At 45.2% G+C, this 15,203-nt stretch overlaps 1 protein-coding gene across 1 annotated transcript; it reads left to right on the plus strand.

The window, feature by feature from the left end:
• Positions 1 to 543: 543 nt before the first annotated feature.
• On the plus strand, positions 544 to 11,749 carry DIPK1C (divergent protein kinase domain 1C). Its single transcript, XM_041408137.1, has 4 exons — positions 544 to 726; positions 5,620 to 6,297; positions 9,688 to 9,852; positions 11,481 to 11,749. Exons 1-4 carry the CDS (start codon positions 544 to 546, stop codon positions 11,694 to 11,696), a joined length of 1,242 nt encoding a protein of 413 aa, XP_041264071.1. The 3' UTR covers positions 11,697 to 11,749.
• Positions 11,750 to 15,203: the final 3,454 nt, after the last annotated feature.

The following is a 15,203-nucleotide window of genomic DNA, read 5'->3' on the forward strand; positions in this document are numbered from 1 at the left end:
CTCTCTCTTCCTCCATTGGCTCCGGGAGGATAAAACTGAGAAGTTACTCCAGAATAAATGACAACTTTTTATTCCTTTTCCCATGTGTCGGGACACGAAGCTTTCACCAGAGGGACCTGTCCGTCTCCAGGATGCCTCTTTCAAAGTACCGAGCAGCCGCCTGGATGGCAAAGGGTTCCCAGAGCAGCATTCATCACCCTTCAAACTCCTTTTATTCTCGGGTGAGAAACTCGCAGAGGAGAGGCGGGGGGCGCGGGCAGCAGCCGCCAAGTGGCTGCAGGGGCCGCTTGGCACAGGGGAGCGCAGACAAAAGCCGGCGGAACTACGTGGCTCAAATTCAAAAGGGGCGCTCCGGGCTCGGCCAGGGCAGCCCCGGCCCGGGGAGGGGGCGGGCGCGGCCGGGGCCGGGGCAGCCCGGCGGGGGCGGCGGGCGCTGGAGTGGGACGGGCGTGCGGGGGGCGAGCGCGGCTCCCCGGCCCCGCCGCCGCTCGCTCGGGGCCGCCGCAGCTGAAGCGGCCGCCCCAGCGCAGCCCCGGCGCGGCGATGAGGGGCATCCCGGGCTTGAAGCGGCTGCGGCTCAAAATCTGGCGGCGATGCGCCCTGCTGCTGCTCCTCCTCTGGGCTGCCTGCTGGGTGGTGGTGAGCGCTGCGCTGTTCCTCCTCCACAGGAGCGTCTTCTCTGAGAGCTGCACGGACGAGAAAAGCCACCGGATCCTGGCCAAGCTGGTACGTGCCCCTGCGGGAAGCGGGGCATCTCCCGGGGGCCGCCCGGCAGGACGAGGCGCGGGCGGTCCGTCGGGGCTGCTCTCGGGGCGCCCTGCCCGGCTCCGGCCGCCGGAGGTGCCGCATCGCCCCCGGTGCGCACGGGCGGGGGCTACCTCCCTACCTGCTTCCCTCCCTCCCTCCCTGCCTCCCTACCTGCTTCCCTGCCTCCCTACCTGCCTCCCTTCCTCCCTCCCTCCCTGCCTCCCTACCTGCTTCCCTCCCTCCCTGCCTCCCTCCCCGGGGCGAGGTCAGGTGCAGGCGGCGGGCCGGATCCCGGGCGTGGGATGCGGGTGCGCTGCCTAAGCCGAGCGCTCCGAAGAGGAGGAAAGCCTTCCTCCGGGTTTTGGGGTTTTTGTTTGTTTTTAGCCGAAAAGCTGTTAGTACAAAAGTCGTCTTTCAGAAGTGCCAGGCAGCTTGTATCTCTTCCTTTATGGTCTGATGGGGGCCGGTATGTAAGGTGTGGTTAAAATTCAAGAAAGGATTTGCAACTGTTCATTAAAATTTCCCTTAAAAATAATAATGAACTAATTTAGGATTGTGTAGGAAACACTTTGAGAAGAGGAGCAGCGTGGGTTAATGCTTTTAGTTCAATTTTGTTTCTTAGTCAGGCTATCTGTAGTGCCAGTGGTTAGGTGGGAAAAGAGGAATCCTAGTGGGAATTAAATAGTCGATCACTGCAAGGAAGCAAAAGCTGATCATAGATTTTCCTTAATTCTGTATAATAAAGGAAAAGCAAGTGTAGGCAGCAGTCCTGACATCATGTTTTTGATGGCAGTGAGCTCCAGTTTCAGTACCTCAGGAGCCAGATGGAAGTAGGGCTGAGCTCAGGTTTGCAGCTGAAGGAATGATTCCTGCCTCATCCTTACGTGCTCGGGAAGAACACTGAGATACAGAGTGCACGGAGCTGCCAAGCCCAGGGAGGTCCAGGTCCTTCCCATCGTAGTCCCCAATAAACAGATGGACAGAGACTTGTTGCTGTTCTTCAGTTTGGAAAGCGTCAGGCAAGGCTTCAAAAGCCCAGGGATCAGATTTCACTCGCAAGCTTGGAAAGTTGTCTCTATCACTGAGACAGCTCAAGTTCAGACCCTCCTCCCATAGGAAGAGTAGCTGAGATTGCTGTGCTTGTCTGTGAGTAGGTGAATCATCAGTAGTATCGTTAAGGTTTGTAAGCAACAGTTTTCCCAGATGACGTTAGAAAGGGCTTGTCCTTCTAGTGGAATAATTAGAAAATGAACTTGTCTTCATCCACCCCAAAATAAGTTTTTCTACATCTTCTGAACATAGCATGGGTTTCACAGTTACAGAAAGTGCAACTGATCCGTGAACAAATAATCTGATAGCTTGAGTCTCACACCTTCTATTAAGCAAAAATCAGCTTCTAAGAAAAACTATTTTACTAGTCATCTCTCATAAGAGATGAGGTATTTTAAGGAAGTGGATGCAAATGCTCTTGCAAGTGGCATTTCTGAAGGTTTTATTTCCTTATTCTGAGTAAGATATACATCTGTGCAGATGTGTACTGCACTGAGGAGGCTAAAATAGCTCTGGGCAATTTGCAGGGACCAACTTTAACTCTCAAAAAACCCCCCTTTGCTCTTTCCTAATGCCAGTCTCATCTTCATTTACACTGAACACACTAAGTCATAGCAATCAATTTCTGTTCCCTCTGGAGAAATCAATTAATTTTGATGCCTTCCAAACCTGGCTGTGCATTGCATTTACAGAGAAATAGTAGCTAACTAGGCAAAACATCAGTTTCAAGGCACTGATAGTGGTACAGTGAGTTATTTAAATTTATTAAAATCCTTAGCAAGGTTTACATTCATTTAAACTTTTACATTAATTTAACCCCAGCTTTTTAAACTTATCTTGATAAGTCCACTGAAGACTGTAAAAATTATGTAGCCAATTTTAATAAGATACATATGAGTGAGTCCGAACCATGCTTGTGTGTGCATTTTTGTGTAGTACAGCTGCTTCTTTATAAAGCTTTTGGCTTAGTAGCACTTTCATATTTTAGTTTTAAGTATCTGGCACTGAAAGAAGAATTTGTGTCTTTCAAAGGTCGATCACTAGGTCAATTTAAAACTGTCTCATCAACAGATCTCAAACTTCAGTCATTAAGACAGGGATGGCAGTTAGGTTGGAGGACCATTTCTGAAATATTTGTTTGGGGAACTGATTCTTCCTTTTATCAGCAGGATGATGGACAATCTTGTATAGTGAAGTCTGAAGTTAGTGGAAAGCTTCCTGTGTTGGTAAATAATAAATGGTCCATTGTGTCATGGCAGGGTAATCTGTATTACCTGGTTAAATGCTTTCAGTCCACCAAATTTGTGTTTTAGTACTATAAAATGCAAGCTAGTACACTGGGGAGCACAACAGTACAAGCCATGCCAATATGATGGAAGACTGTCCTGTAAAACTATGTGTTTAGAATGGACGTAAGGGTCAAATAATTGCTACAAGATGAACTACCAGTGCAAACTGTGCAGTGGTAGGCTGATAGGAAATGGTTCAATCATCTTGATTGCTTCCTTGAGGAAGTCTTTTTGAAAGACTTTGTCTTTGTGACCAGCTGAGAATGCACTTCTGGAAGGCTGATCTGTGTTTCATCACTGTGAGACCATGAGCTCTTTGGTCAAGTCCTCTTTCACAGATCCCAATTTGCGAAACACTGCACAAGTTCATTGTTAAGAAAAATATGATTCCAACACTGACAGATTCTAGGTTAATAATCAAATATTTATAGCTTCAACTGAAAAAAACAGCAGAAAAGTCCTAAACAACAACCAGGTTCAAAAAGGATCTGTCTCCTCTGCCTGTGAAATCTGAGTCTGCTTTTTCCACAACTACTTTTTTTCACTAATGCCATTAAGAATGACATGATGTCAACACAGGAAAGTAAACTGTGTCTTGACATGTTTGGCTACAGGTCATGGTCATGTGTTCTTTAAGTCCATGCAAGTGAACCCACTAAGAATGGACCACAGTAAAATTGTCCACAGGGGCAAGTGTCCACCCATGTGAACCCAATTACATGAGTAAGTCCTATCTTCTCTTACTGTACAAGAAGAGAATTAGATTGTGGCCTGTCAATAGAATTTTAAATGTGCTTATACTTACAATCCAAAGAAACCCCCAAAAATTCCTTCTGTTTGTAATTTTCTTTCTAAAACTGCTTAGAGCTCCAGATGGTAAGAACTGCTAATCTACTTTTGTTGAGAAAACTATACTTCCTACTTTAAAAGGTAGAGTAAAACTGTGTTACATTAGTAGGAGTAAATTTTCAAAAGCAAGAACATTGATCTGCATGCTCTGTAGTCTGCAGATCTGAGTCTGAGTGGGTCTCAGAAGCCTGAGTGAGTCTCTTTAGTCATCCTGATGTGGATGAGGATGCAGATGTGTGTGTCCATGCATGAACTCAGTGTCCAGACACTCATGCAAGAATTTGCCTACCTGACTCAACTTGCTGGCACTAATTGTTCCCACTTGGGTTGTGAGAACATCAGAGTATAAATGAATTTTATGTCTCTCTGAACTGCCCTCAGTGAGCTGTTTCTGTCAACTGATCACCATTCTTGGATTTTGGACTTAATCCTCCACCCATTCCCTGGTGTGCTGTTTAAGGCTGGACTCTAAATGTTGCTTGGCATCAGAACATATTCCTCTGATGTACACACCTCAGGGGCTGTCCCAAGAAAATACACTACTTGACTGCTATGATCACGTCCTCGTGTAACAGCCAGTCACAAATGAGGTGGGGCTCCGGTGGCCACTGCAAGCTCTGCACGTGCAGGGGGGACCTGCAGTTTGTTTAAATGAAGATTCAAATGCCAGAAAGCAATGGAGGTGGATGACACTGTCAAGCTGCCTCACAGATGTTTGGCTTTCTACACCACCCCCTCTATTCCCCTTTCACCAGGACCTCTGATCATTCCCTCTACTGAGCGACCCAAAGCAGTCCCTACAGCTGCACTTCTGAATGACCACAGGAGTACATCAGCTGCCTCCACTTTTGGAAATGATATTATGGAAATTATTCTGGCTTGAGAGAAGAACTGGTGAGGGAGTCCTTGCAGTTCTTGCCCTGCTTTGCATTGACCACTAAACTATCAAGCAGCAGTTCCCTTGTTTCCAAAGACTGATTTCTTTCCAGTGAATAAAAGATTAAGTATTGAAGCAATTAATATAAAAATGTCACTTCTGATAACTACATATAAAACCTGGAGAGTCATTGTGTTCTGCAGCATTTACATACTCAAAAATTGTGAAAGCTCTTGGTCCAAAACTCACTGAATGCAACTTCTGTGGGGATACAGGAGCAGGTTATCACAGCTTCCTTCAGGGTATGTTGAGTGCAAGGCTGAAACATGCAGAGCCGTAGAATGTCCCAGAAATCCAGCTATGCATGGATTTTCCTTTAGTTTTAGTGGGGATGTCTAAGTTATGCTGCCCAGACCCTTCCAGAGAAGATCTGCATTACTCTGTGCCTTAAAGCATTACAACCCATAATTACACACAGCACAGCCCAAGTGTTTAAAGTTTGTCTCACTGAACTCATGTTGTAAAAAGTTTCAGATTAACAGGTCATCCAGTCCCTTTCCTTGCCCCTGAAAATCCTGCCCTTTACCATCCCCATAATCCCTGTTTTGAGGCAAAACTCCCCTAGTAATAGATCTCTAGAGACTTCTGACATACCATTGACTGACCCAATAGCTGTAGGTGTGTGTTTGCAGTTCCATGATTGGTGCAATCCTCTCATGCTTAGGAGTGTTGCTCATTATTTGTCTTTCTTCTGCATGGTCCATAGGGGTATGGTTCTGCTATGAATATTCTGCTCTTTCACTCCAGTGCCTCGACTACAGCAGCGGAGCCCTGACTGGGGATCTCTGTGAAGACCTGTGTGTGGCACAGAAGCTGGTGTACAAACACTGCCTTTACTATGACAGAGGTAAGAAGGTCATTCAGGCTGATTGGAGAGGCCAGCCCATTATACTCAAGTCCAAAAAAGAAAGCTTTTCAAGCTACCAGCACCTCAGTATGCTAGAGGAGGTGGAAACACAGGATATCCCTGAAACAGAGCTTCTGCTGATGGTAGCTTTGGAGGTCAAAAATGCCCTGGGGCTAGAACTGTCTAACAATACCATGGGGCCCCTGTGGACAAGGAAGAAGGGACCACGTTGGAAAGCACAGGTGGCCAGCATGTGGTCCTTGCTCCAGCAGGAAGAATATATCTACTTCAGTTTGCTGCAGGACTTCAGCAAACATGTGCTGCGAATTATTGGCTCTTGTGGACACTTCTATGCTGTGGAGTATCTCACAGCTGGACATGCCTGGCACAAAACTCTTTTTCCCTTGGAAAATGTGATCGGCCCCTCCCTTACTGGACACAGAAGCAGGGTGAGAGCCATCATTGACATTGCACTCAGCTTTCTGGACATGGTGCAGCATTTTGATAATGATTTCTCTCACCGCCTTCACCTGTGCGACATCAAACCAGAAAACTTCGCTATCAGGCACGATCTCACGGTAAGTTAGGCCTTCGGGGTGGTGTTCCAGGAGTTTGAGGTCAAATTCCAGTCTGAAGGTGACTGTCAAAATGACACTTCCCTCCTTGTACAGCTTTTGGCTAAGTTTTTGCACAGCCAATGAATTTACAAGCAACAAGGGAGATTCTCTGCAGCTTTTCCTCTTTGTTATGTGTACAGCCACATTTTTGGAGCAAGAACCCTGCTGCTTATTTTGAAAACTTCTCACTCCTGTTTTGTTTCACTTCTTCAAAGGCACCGGTGCAAGGTCCCTTGGATGTGGTCAGGGATGCCTCCTGGAGGCAAGGGGATTTCAAAAGCTCTAAATGAAGCTGTAATTTGAGTCATATTTCTGGTAGTGATGCTGAAATGAAAAAACTGTATGAATTTGAAAGCTAAGGCTGAATTTGTGGTCTGACACAAGGGGAACTCCCCACATCCAAACACATATTTTGTGCTTTGGTGGTCAGTGTATCTGGTCTGGAAACTATGCAAGGACAGCAACATGAAACTCCCTACTACTGTCACTCTTTGACCTCTCATGGTGCAGCTGTAACCCAGACCTGATAGCTATGTATATTTTCTAAGCAGTAGTGCAGCTCACATTTGTTCTGTGGACAGAAATTCCTCTGATTGTGGTTGGAATTTTGTCTACAGATTGTAGGTACTGTGCAGTGACTGTGTGAATTAGGCTCCCAATTTGCAGAGTCATCAGTGGAGTTTCTGCACTCTGAGTGAATATAAAGCATTTTCAGGGTCTTTAAGACTATTTTTAGTACTCACTGAGTGTCAATGTAACACTTGTACCTTCAGAGCACTAGACAAACACTACCTAAACGTACAGCCATTAAAAGCAAATAGAGTGTTTTCCCTTCACCCTTCCCTCCCCTCCCGTTGTTTATTCAGGTGCAATACAGCAGCTGAGCAGGGAACGGGTGAGGAGCTACAGCAAGAAACTAAAGCGAGCTGTACCACTATTTAGGCAAAGCAGGAATTCCTCAAGGCAGGCTTTGCCCATCTTCCTCAGTTACTCAGGGCTGTGGCTGTCTGTGGCTGAGCACAGGCCAGAGCATCTGTTTCACAACCCACTTACAGGAAAATAGATTCCATTTAGGGAAAGGGATGAATACTGGATGTGTCTTCTGAGTCCTTTTGGTGAGGCTTGATTTGCCAGGATCTTCCAGTGACCAACCAGTTCCAGAATGGGTACACAGCAATGCAGCCTCTTTTTTGTCTATTATGTTTGTTTTAAGCTATTTTTTCACTTGCTGTTTCCTTGTATAGGATAATAAAACCCCCCACAATTGTATCACTATTCTTCATTTGAGTAAAGATACTTCTAATACCCAAAGAAATGTGCCTGGAATGCAATAGTTTTACTTTGAGGATTATTTTCATGTGGTGGGGATCAGCCTTCAGCATCCATGTGCTCTCCTGCAGCACAGAGAGGAGCTGTCTGTTAGATCATCCAGGAGAAACATAAGCTGCCATGGAGCCACATAAGGTGTAGAGTTAGAAGGAGGTTTGGGTGAATGCACAGTGCTCTGGGAGAGCTTCCTCTTTTGCCAGTACTTCAGAGAAAACTGGAAATACTGAAGCACGTTAAACATGGTTTTAAATCAGGTAATGAGCCAAGTTTGGTCCTTCCTGTATTTCCTTAGGTACTTTTTTCATCAGCTATAGTCATAGCAACGCCCACCAAAACATAGCTGTTTACAGGCAGAGTGTCAGCCAGATGTGTCTTCACAGGGCCTAGCTGGATGCCCACACATTTTTTGTAAAAGAATTTCAGTGAAGCCACTGAACCCTTTGACAGCCATGTATTTGGGAACCAGGGCTGCATTTCCTAGTGGAGCAATGGATAAGATTGTCAAATGTGCTGGTAAAGACCCCACCTGGGAGATGGAACAGTGATGCTGGGACTGGGGAAACCCCACACTACTCTCACTGTCTCTTCTCCAAAGAACTGAACAGCAAAAAAAAAATTGCCTGCCCAAACGTAAAATTCCTTAGGCTACATCATCATAATAGACCTCTCCAAAATGCTTAAAAATACTTATGTTTTTAAGATATGCCTCATCTCTGTAAGATTTTTCCCTATGGAAAAGGGAGTAGAACTAAATGAAGATTAAACTATGTTCTTTATTTTGCCTGTGGAAGGTTTATTTGGCCTTCTACCAAACCAGACATCTTTAGTTCCTGGGGTTGATCCAGTTGCTGTTCCAGTCACACAGTTCATCTTCTCCTGTTACTTGGGAGGTCGAATCTGGAAAATAAAACTATCATTTGAGCCCAAGTAACTCTGCTTTGCCCAGGTCCCAGACATTTTCCCTATGAAAATGTGCATCAGATGTTGAGAGAGAACATCCCTGATCCTGTCTGTCAAGTGTGAAATGCAGCTGTGAACATTTGCTGGCTGCGCATCCATGATGTTGGAGACAGGCTTCCTTCCCTGTGTTTACTCACAGCTTGGCTCACATCAGGCAGCTGCCATCCCTGTATTGGATTTCTTTATTTCTTTCCCTCTTTATTGCTGTGATTTCTTTAAGTGAAGCATTCAGGGTGGAGCGGCACTGGCAGGAACTGAGCCCACAGCCCCTGGCTTGCAGAGAGGTCTCACCCCCAGCACGGGCAGCACCTCTGCAAACACTGCTCTGAGAGCCTCGTGCCAGGGGAAGGAAAGTGGCTGACCCCTTTCACTCAGGTTTTTTTCTGCTGTGACCAGCTTCTGGCTGGACTCTGTTACAGGACATATTTCTGGACTATAAAAAAAAAAATAAATGTGCACAATGAATGTGTGAAACCATAGCAAAGAAGACTGGACAAAGCCAGACCCAGCTTTCAGCAAATCTCCTCCTACAGCTGAACAGACTCAAATCCACAGAATGCGAGGACAGGTTTGCAGGAGCTGTTTGCAGGTGCAGCTATTCTTGCACATCCCATTGCTCCTCTCCACAGTGGCAAAGTCAGGGGTTTAGTCTGAATGCTGAGCTCTAAATGATACTGTCTGGCCCATGGGTAATTGTGCACTATTGTGTAATTGAGAGGTTGAGGTGCCATCTGCATATGCTGCACCAGCAAGTAAATCCATCTTCAGACTGGACAGGTCCACTTTAAGGTGAATCAATCCAATTGACCCCAGGGATGCATATTGTTCACAAATAATTTTTCCATTCCTGGTGTTATAAGCATTGGCCGTTTTTGTTTAAAAAGTGGTGCTCATTAGGTTAGTGTGGCTCAGTCAGGTGAAATAAAGCTCCTGTGATCCCAGTTCCCCACCAGCAGATGCTCTCAGCACAGCAATTCCCAAAGCCAGCAGCAAAGAATGCCTGCTCAGCCCTGTCCCAGAGGCTGTGCCGTGCCAGATCTGATGGGCTGTTTTGATTCACAGGTGGTGGCCATTGATGTGGATATGGCCTTTTTTGAACCCAAAATGAGGGACATCCTGGAACAGAAGTGCACAGGAGATGAAGATTGTAATTTCTTTGATTGCTTTTCAAAATGCAATCTGAAAATCAGAAAATGTGGAGCACAGAGAGCCAATAACAACTTGCAAGTGAGTAGACACAGCTGTTTTATGCATCCATTCCTTTTAAAATCACGCTGACTATAAAATGCATGGTATGTACAAGGAGCTGTAAGATAAGACAGTCAGGTTTTTAAACATGTCTATGTAAGTGTCCTGTTCAGAAATCTCATCTTGGGGCACACAAACAGATCTTTATATTCTCTCTATATAGTGTTTATTTGCCATGATTTTCTGTAGGTGTTAGCCCAGTGCCACAGACAGGAGAGCAGAGTAAACAGGGGCAAGGTAATGATTAGCACTTCTGTCTCCACTGATGGTAAAATCACATTCTTGAGTTGCACTTCAAATTCTGTGTTTATTTCTGGGCCCCTCACTTCAACAAAGACGTTGAGGTGCTGGAGAATGTCCAGAGAAGGGCAACAGAGTGATGAAGGGTCTGGCTCACAAGTCTTGTAAGGAGTGGCTGAGGGAGCTGGAGATGTTTAGGCTGGAAAAAAAGAGGCTCAAGGACATCTTATTGCTCTTTATGACAACCTGAAAGAGGTTGCAGTGAGGTGGGTGTTGGCGTGTTCTCCCAAGTAACAAGTGGTAGAACAAGACAAAATGACACCAAGTTGCACCAGGGAGGGTTTAGGTTGAATATGAGGAAAAATTCCTGAAACAAGCATTGGAACAGGCTGCCCAGGGAAATGGTGAAATCACTGTCCCCGTAAGTGTTGAAAAAACTTGTAGATGTGGCACTTGGGACATGATTTAGTGATGGATTTGGCAGTGCTGCATTGACTCTTGGACTCAGTGATCTTAGAAGTCTTTTCCAACCTTAGTGATTCTATGACTCTGTGAAGTTGAGGCTGTCCAAGTGCAAGCAGTGGTTGTGATTCTCCACTCTACAGATGCAGTGTGTGAGTGTGCTGGAAAGGGGTGTCCACGGGGTTCTTGGCTTTGGGATGAGGTGTCTTACAGTTCACCCACCTTGTGTTGGTGGGAGGCACTGGTGAAACAGAAGGGCTGGGGGGATAGCTTGTTGGCCTTTTGCCTGCTTCTCCCAGGCCCTCACCCTCACCACTTGTTATGCAGAATCATAGAATTATTTAGGTTGGAAAAGACCTTTAAGATCATCAAGTCCAGCTGTTAACCCAACACTGCCAAGTCCACCAACAGATCACACCTTTAATGTCACATCTACACATCTTTTAAATATTCAAAGGACAGTGACTCATCTAATTCCCTGGTTCCAGTGCTTGGCAACCATTTTGAAACTTTTCCTAATATCCAATCTAAACCTCCTCTGGCACAACTTGAGATCATTTACCCTTGTATTGCATGTCACTTGGTGGCAGAGGCTGATCCTCACCTGGCTACAACCTCCTTTCAGGTACATATAGAGAGCTATAAGGTCCTCCCTCAATATCCTCTTTCCTAGACTAAACAACCCCAGCTCCTCCAGCTGCTCATAAGATAGGTGAAGTGCTGGAGCAGCCTGAGAAGGGCCAACCCTTAGCTAGAGTATAGGTTTTATGGATGCTCCTTTCCCTCTTTGAATGGCTACACGGCACTTTGGATTCCGATGACATTTTGCTACCATTCCAGGGAAGCAGCAGGGCATTAGTCATAGATCCTGAAACACAACGATCCACTCTTTTTCCTTTCCCCAGGTAATTTGTGACAAAATATTTCGTCGCTGGTTTTCCCCAAATCTCAGAGGACCGCTGGTTTCCCTGCCCCTGCAGCTGCAGCTGCAGAAAGCCGTGCAGGAGTGTGCTCAGCCGGGGCACACGGGTGCCACCGGGCACCAGAGGACTCTGAAATCCCTCTCGGAGCTGTACCACCTGCTGCGGGTCACCCAGAGAGAGCTGCAAGGGGCAGAGTAGACACAAAAGGCAGAGCTGCAAAGGCCACATCCCAGGCTCTCTGCCAGCCCTCCTAACCCCCTGCTTTTACAGCACAGAGATTGCTTTTCTGCTATGCAAATGAAGTTCACAGCTGCAGGTGCAGCACGTCCTGTTAATATCCTGTCAAGTGCTACATTGCTTTACATTACTTGGATTCTGTTCTTGCTTATTCTCCTGAGGAAGCACTACCCCTGTCCATCAGCATACAGCTCATCCTTCTGAGCTGCAGTCACTGCTCAGATAGCATCTGCCTGAGTGTGGTGCTCAGAGGATGCATTTACAGGAGAAAAGTGTAAGTAAGTGCAGCAAAACTTGATCAATATTTAAAAGAATGGGTGGGTGGGTGTGAATAAGTACATGTATGGTGTTTGTTTTAGTTTCTCTGTCAAACAAGGTGGGTTTTTACAGCAGACACAGAGCATTTTGTGTGGAAAAAAAAAGAAGGGGGGGATCTCAAACAGGGAAGTGTGCTGTCACACAAGGAAAGAGCTGCTTTTGAACAAAGCAATCTTTTCTGATGTCCCCAAATGCATTTTCTCTGGGCCATTGCATTACCTGTGCCATCTCTAACTCTTTTGGGGAAATATTATATAAAGGTACTTTGGACTTTTCTAGAGCAAAATAATTACACCCCTGCTGAGCTCCCATGTGGGTACTCATATCCTGCAGTGAAGAGGTATGAATAATGCTACTGGATTTTCCCATGTGAACAAGCCCTCAGGCACTCGTACATCAGAACATTTGATAAGAAGCACTCCTTTGCCAGAGAGCAGAATTGCCCAGGAAAGTCAACCATCTGTCCTTTGCACAGAACAATATCCAGATGCAGAGTTTTTTTCCACGGTATTTTTTTAATGAACAAAAGGAAATTTTTTTGGTACAAATTCATTATCTTGCAATCAGTTATGTAAATAAAGATCTCTAACTTAAAAACATTAACTTTGCCTTTCAAATGTGCAGAGCTGTAGCTGGAGAAACTAAAATGGGTTTAGGAGACACTACAAATGCATAGGCTCAATACCAGGCAACGTCCCCATCATCTGGTTTTGGCATGGGGACATTACAAACCCCACAAACAGGAGTCCCAGAAGCCTATGGCAGCCCTCAGTTGGAGGAATCAATTTGAAGACCAACAATACTGGCTTGTGGATGTGAGACGTAACAACACTTAATCTGCTCCGTCTTTATGTTCCTCAGCCTTGTGACAGCAGTGAAGCCCGTGAGTGCTAATTAAATTTTCCATTTCTGGAGTGGTTCTTTAAAGTAAAGCTAAAGACTGCCAATGACCAGAAAAATGGGAGCTGTTGAGGAGACCTTGAACCCTTAAAACCTAGCTCAAATTTTCAGACCGGTGCCAGTGTGTTTTTATTTATATTTCTTCCAATAAGCTATCATATTTTTAAAAGTCATGCAAGCCCTCAGGAAACTCATAGCAAGAAGAAGGTCAGATGCCTTGCCTGGGGCTGGACAAGCTGCTGCTAAGGTGGAGCTCAGCTTAGGAGCTCCTGACTCCTAAAGTTGCTCTCAGTCCACACTTCTCCTTTAACCAGGCAGGTAAAGAATATTTCAATACTTTAAGATCATTCTTTGCAAAAGCAGGAAGGCAAAGCAAAGGCAAAGAATAAAAAGAAACACGAATTCCAGACTAACCCTGTTACAAAGTAATGAAATAGATGGAGAAAATGATAAAGAACAGACTCAGATTGTGGCAAAGGAACAGGGATAGGTAAAGTATTAGTTAGAGAGAAGACAAGACAAGACAAGACAGATTAAGGGAAAAAAATCTAAAAAATATGTCAGCCTTTGTAGAAACATGATTTATGATGCAAGATTTAATAAAGTGACATTTGGTCTGAGGAAGAAGAGGCTGAAGATAAACATGATAACTCTCTTCAAAAACAGAAAGAGGTTGCTAAAAAGAGAATAGGAGAGACCTGCCCAGTCCAGATTTCCTTGGTGGATATGACCAGCAATGAGCTCAAACTGTAGCGAGGAAGAAAACAGGTAAGATATTTTCTACAGCTTTTCTGATAGAACGGAACAGTGAGGATATGACACAAATAATCTGGGAAAGCTCCAGACTTCACAAATTGTAATTTTTAACTACAGACAAGAGTGAGTGCCTGTCAGGATTTATGTACATGAAGTTAAGTTGGTGATGCTGCCTTGAGGTAACCTTTACCTTCAAGACGTGTGACTATGTTACCACCAGTTTGCTTTTGTGCTCTCGTGACACTAATCAATTTTTGTGCTCCCTCGCAACAAATCCCCCCTTCCTGATCCTTGCTAGGTCAGGAGGGACTCAATATATGTCTCAAATGCTACTGGGGAACCTGAAGATATTATACACATGAAGATGTTATACACATTATCTTTACACATGAAGATGCTCCTGTTTGCCTGGTCCCATTCTTTCCTCCTTCCCAAGCTCAGAGGGTGCCTTCAGGGAAAATCAGGCATCACTCAGACCCTTGGTGCTTTGCAGAGTTATGCTCCCCCCATGGGAGATCCCCTTCCCATTTCCAGATTTGCATTTCAGACAGGACAAATTGCTGTTGGGTGGGATATTCCACTTTCAAAACAGGTGGAAAAAACATAGTGAAATGAAAACTGGTGGCAGCCAAATGCTGGTGGAATGTGACTCTGCTCAGAAGATCAATTTTCCTTGGCAGGATACAGGAAGGGAAGCTGCCTTTGACAGATTTCTCCAAACCCTTCAGGGCCTGGCTGCAGCCACCTCCACCTGGCAGGGACCTCCTTCCCCCACACCACACTTTCCCAGGACATTAGGTTTCACTTCTTTTCAGCATAGAGAGAAACCTCAGAAATCTCTCAAGATCAACACAATTGGGTTATTTGTCCTTGGCTGAGCTGTGAGATTACATATCACTAATGCAGCCAGCTCCAGGCAGGCTTTGGTGCACACCTTCAAGGAGACAAGGAGAATCTGACAGGCTCTGTGAACACAGGGCTTGATTCTTCACAGCCCCCCACATGCTTTGTAAAGTCACTAAATCCTGGGAAACAGGAGAGAAAGCACCACCAGTGCAGCAAATGAAATATTGTAATTTAATTAGCACAGGTAGCAATGACCAAAACAGGAATAAAACAGTAGTTGTCCCTGTATGTCTCTGGGGCGGAAAGAAAAACTTAAGGCACTGGTTTAGTTTCATTTACCTTAAGGAGACAAATGCAAACTGCTGTAATTTGAGCCTGTATGATTTTACAAACACATTTTTGGTGAAAATATATATTTTTTTTAATTGAAAAATTTATACAGGTGTTTGACAGGAAGACCCAGGGCTAGCGCTCCTTTCTGACAAAGCCCCTTTCATGCAGCCCTGGCAGCACTGCCCACCCCTCTTTGGTCATTAGTGCACCACAGCTTTACAAAGACTCTGTAAGATTCTTCCCACTGCTCATCCCTTCCATATAAAAGATGACTTACACAGGCTCACTAATAGCATTTGGTTGCACTGGCAACAG

Source organism: Onychostruthus taczanowskii, unplaced genomic scaffold, assembly GCF_017590055.1.
Source record: "Onychostruthus taczanowskii isolate IOZ18803 unplaced genomic scaffold, ASM1759005v1 scaffold29, whole genome shotgun sequence".
Taxonomy (NCBI): domain Eukaryota; kingdom Metazoa; phylum Chordata; class Aves; order Passeriformes; family Passeridae; genus Onychostruthus; species Onychostruthus taczanowskii.

Coding starts and splice junctions, on each gene's coding strand:
- DIPK1C (XM_041408137.1), top strand. CDS start 544: ATGAGGGGCATCCCGGGCTTGAAGCGGCTGCGGCTCAAAATCTGGCGG. Junction 727..5,619: donor ACCGGATCCTGGCCAAGCTG/GTACGTGCCCCT, acceptor CTTTCACTCCAG/TGCCTCGACTACAGCAGCGG. Junction 6,298..9,687: donor CTATCAGGCACGATCTCACG/GTAAGTTAGGCC, acceptor TTTGATTCACAG/GTGGTGGCCATTGATGTGGA.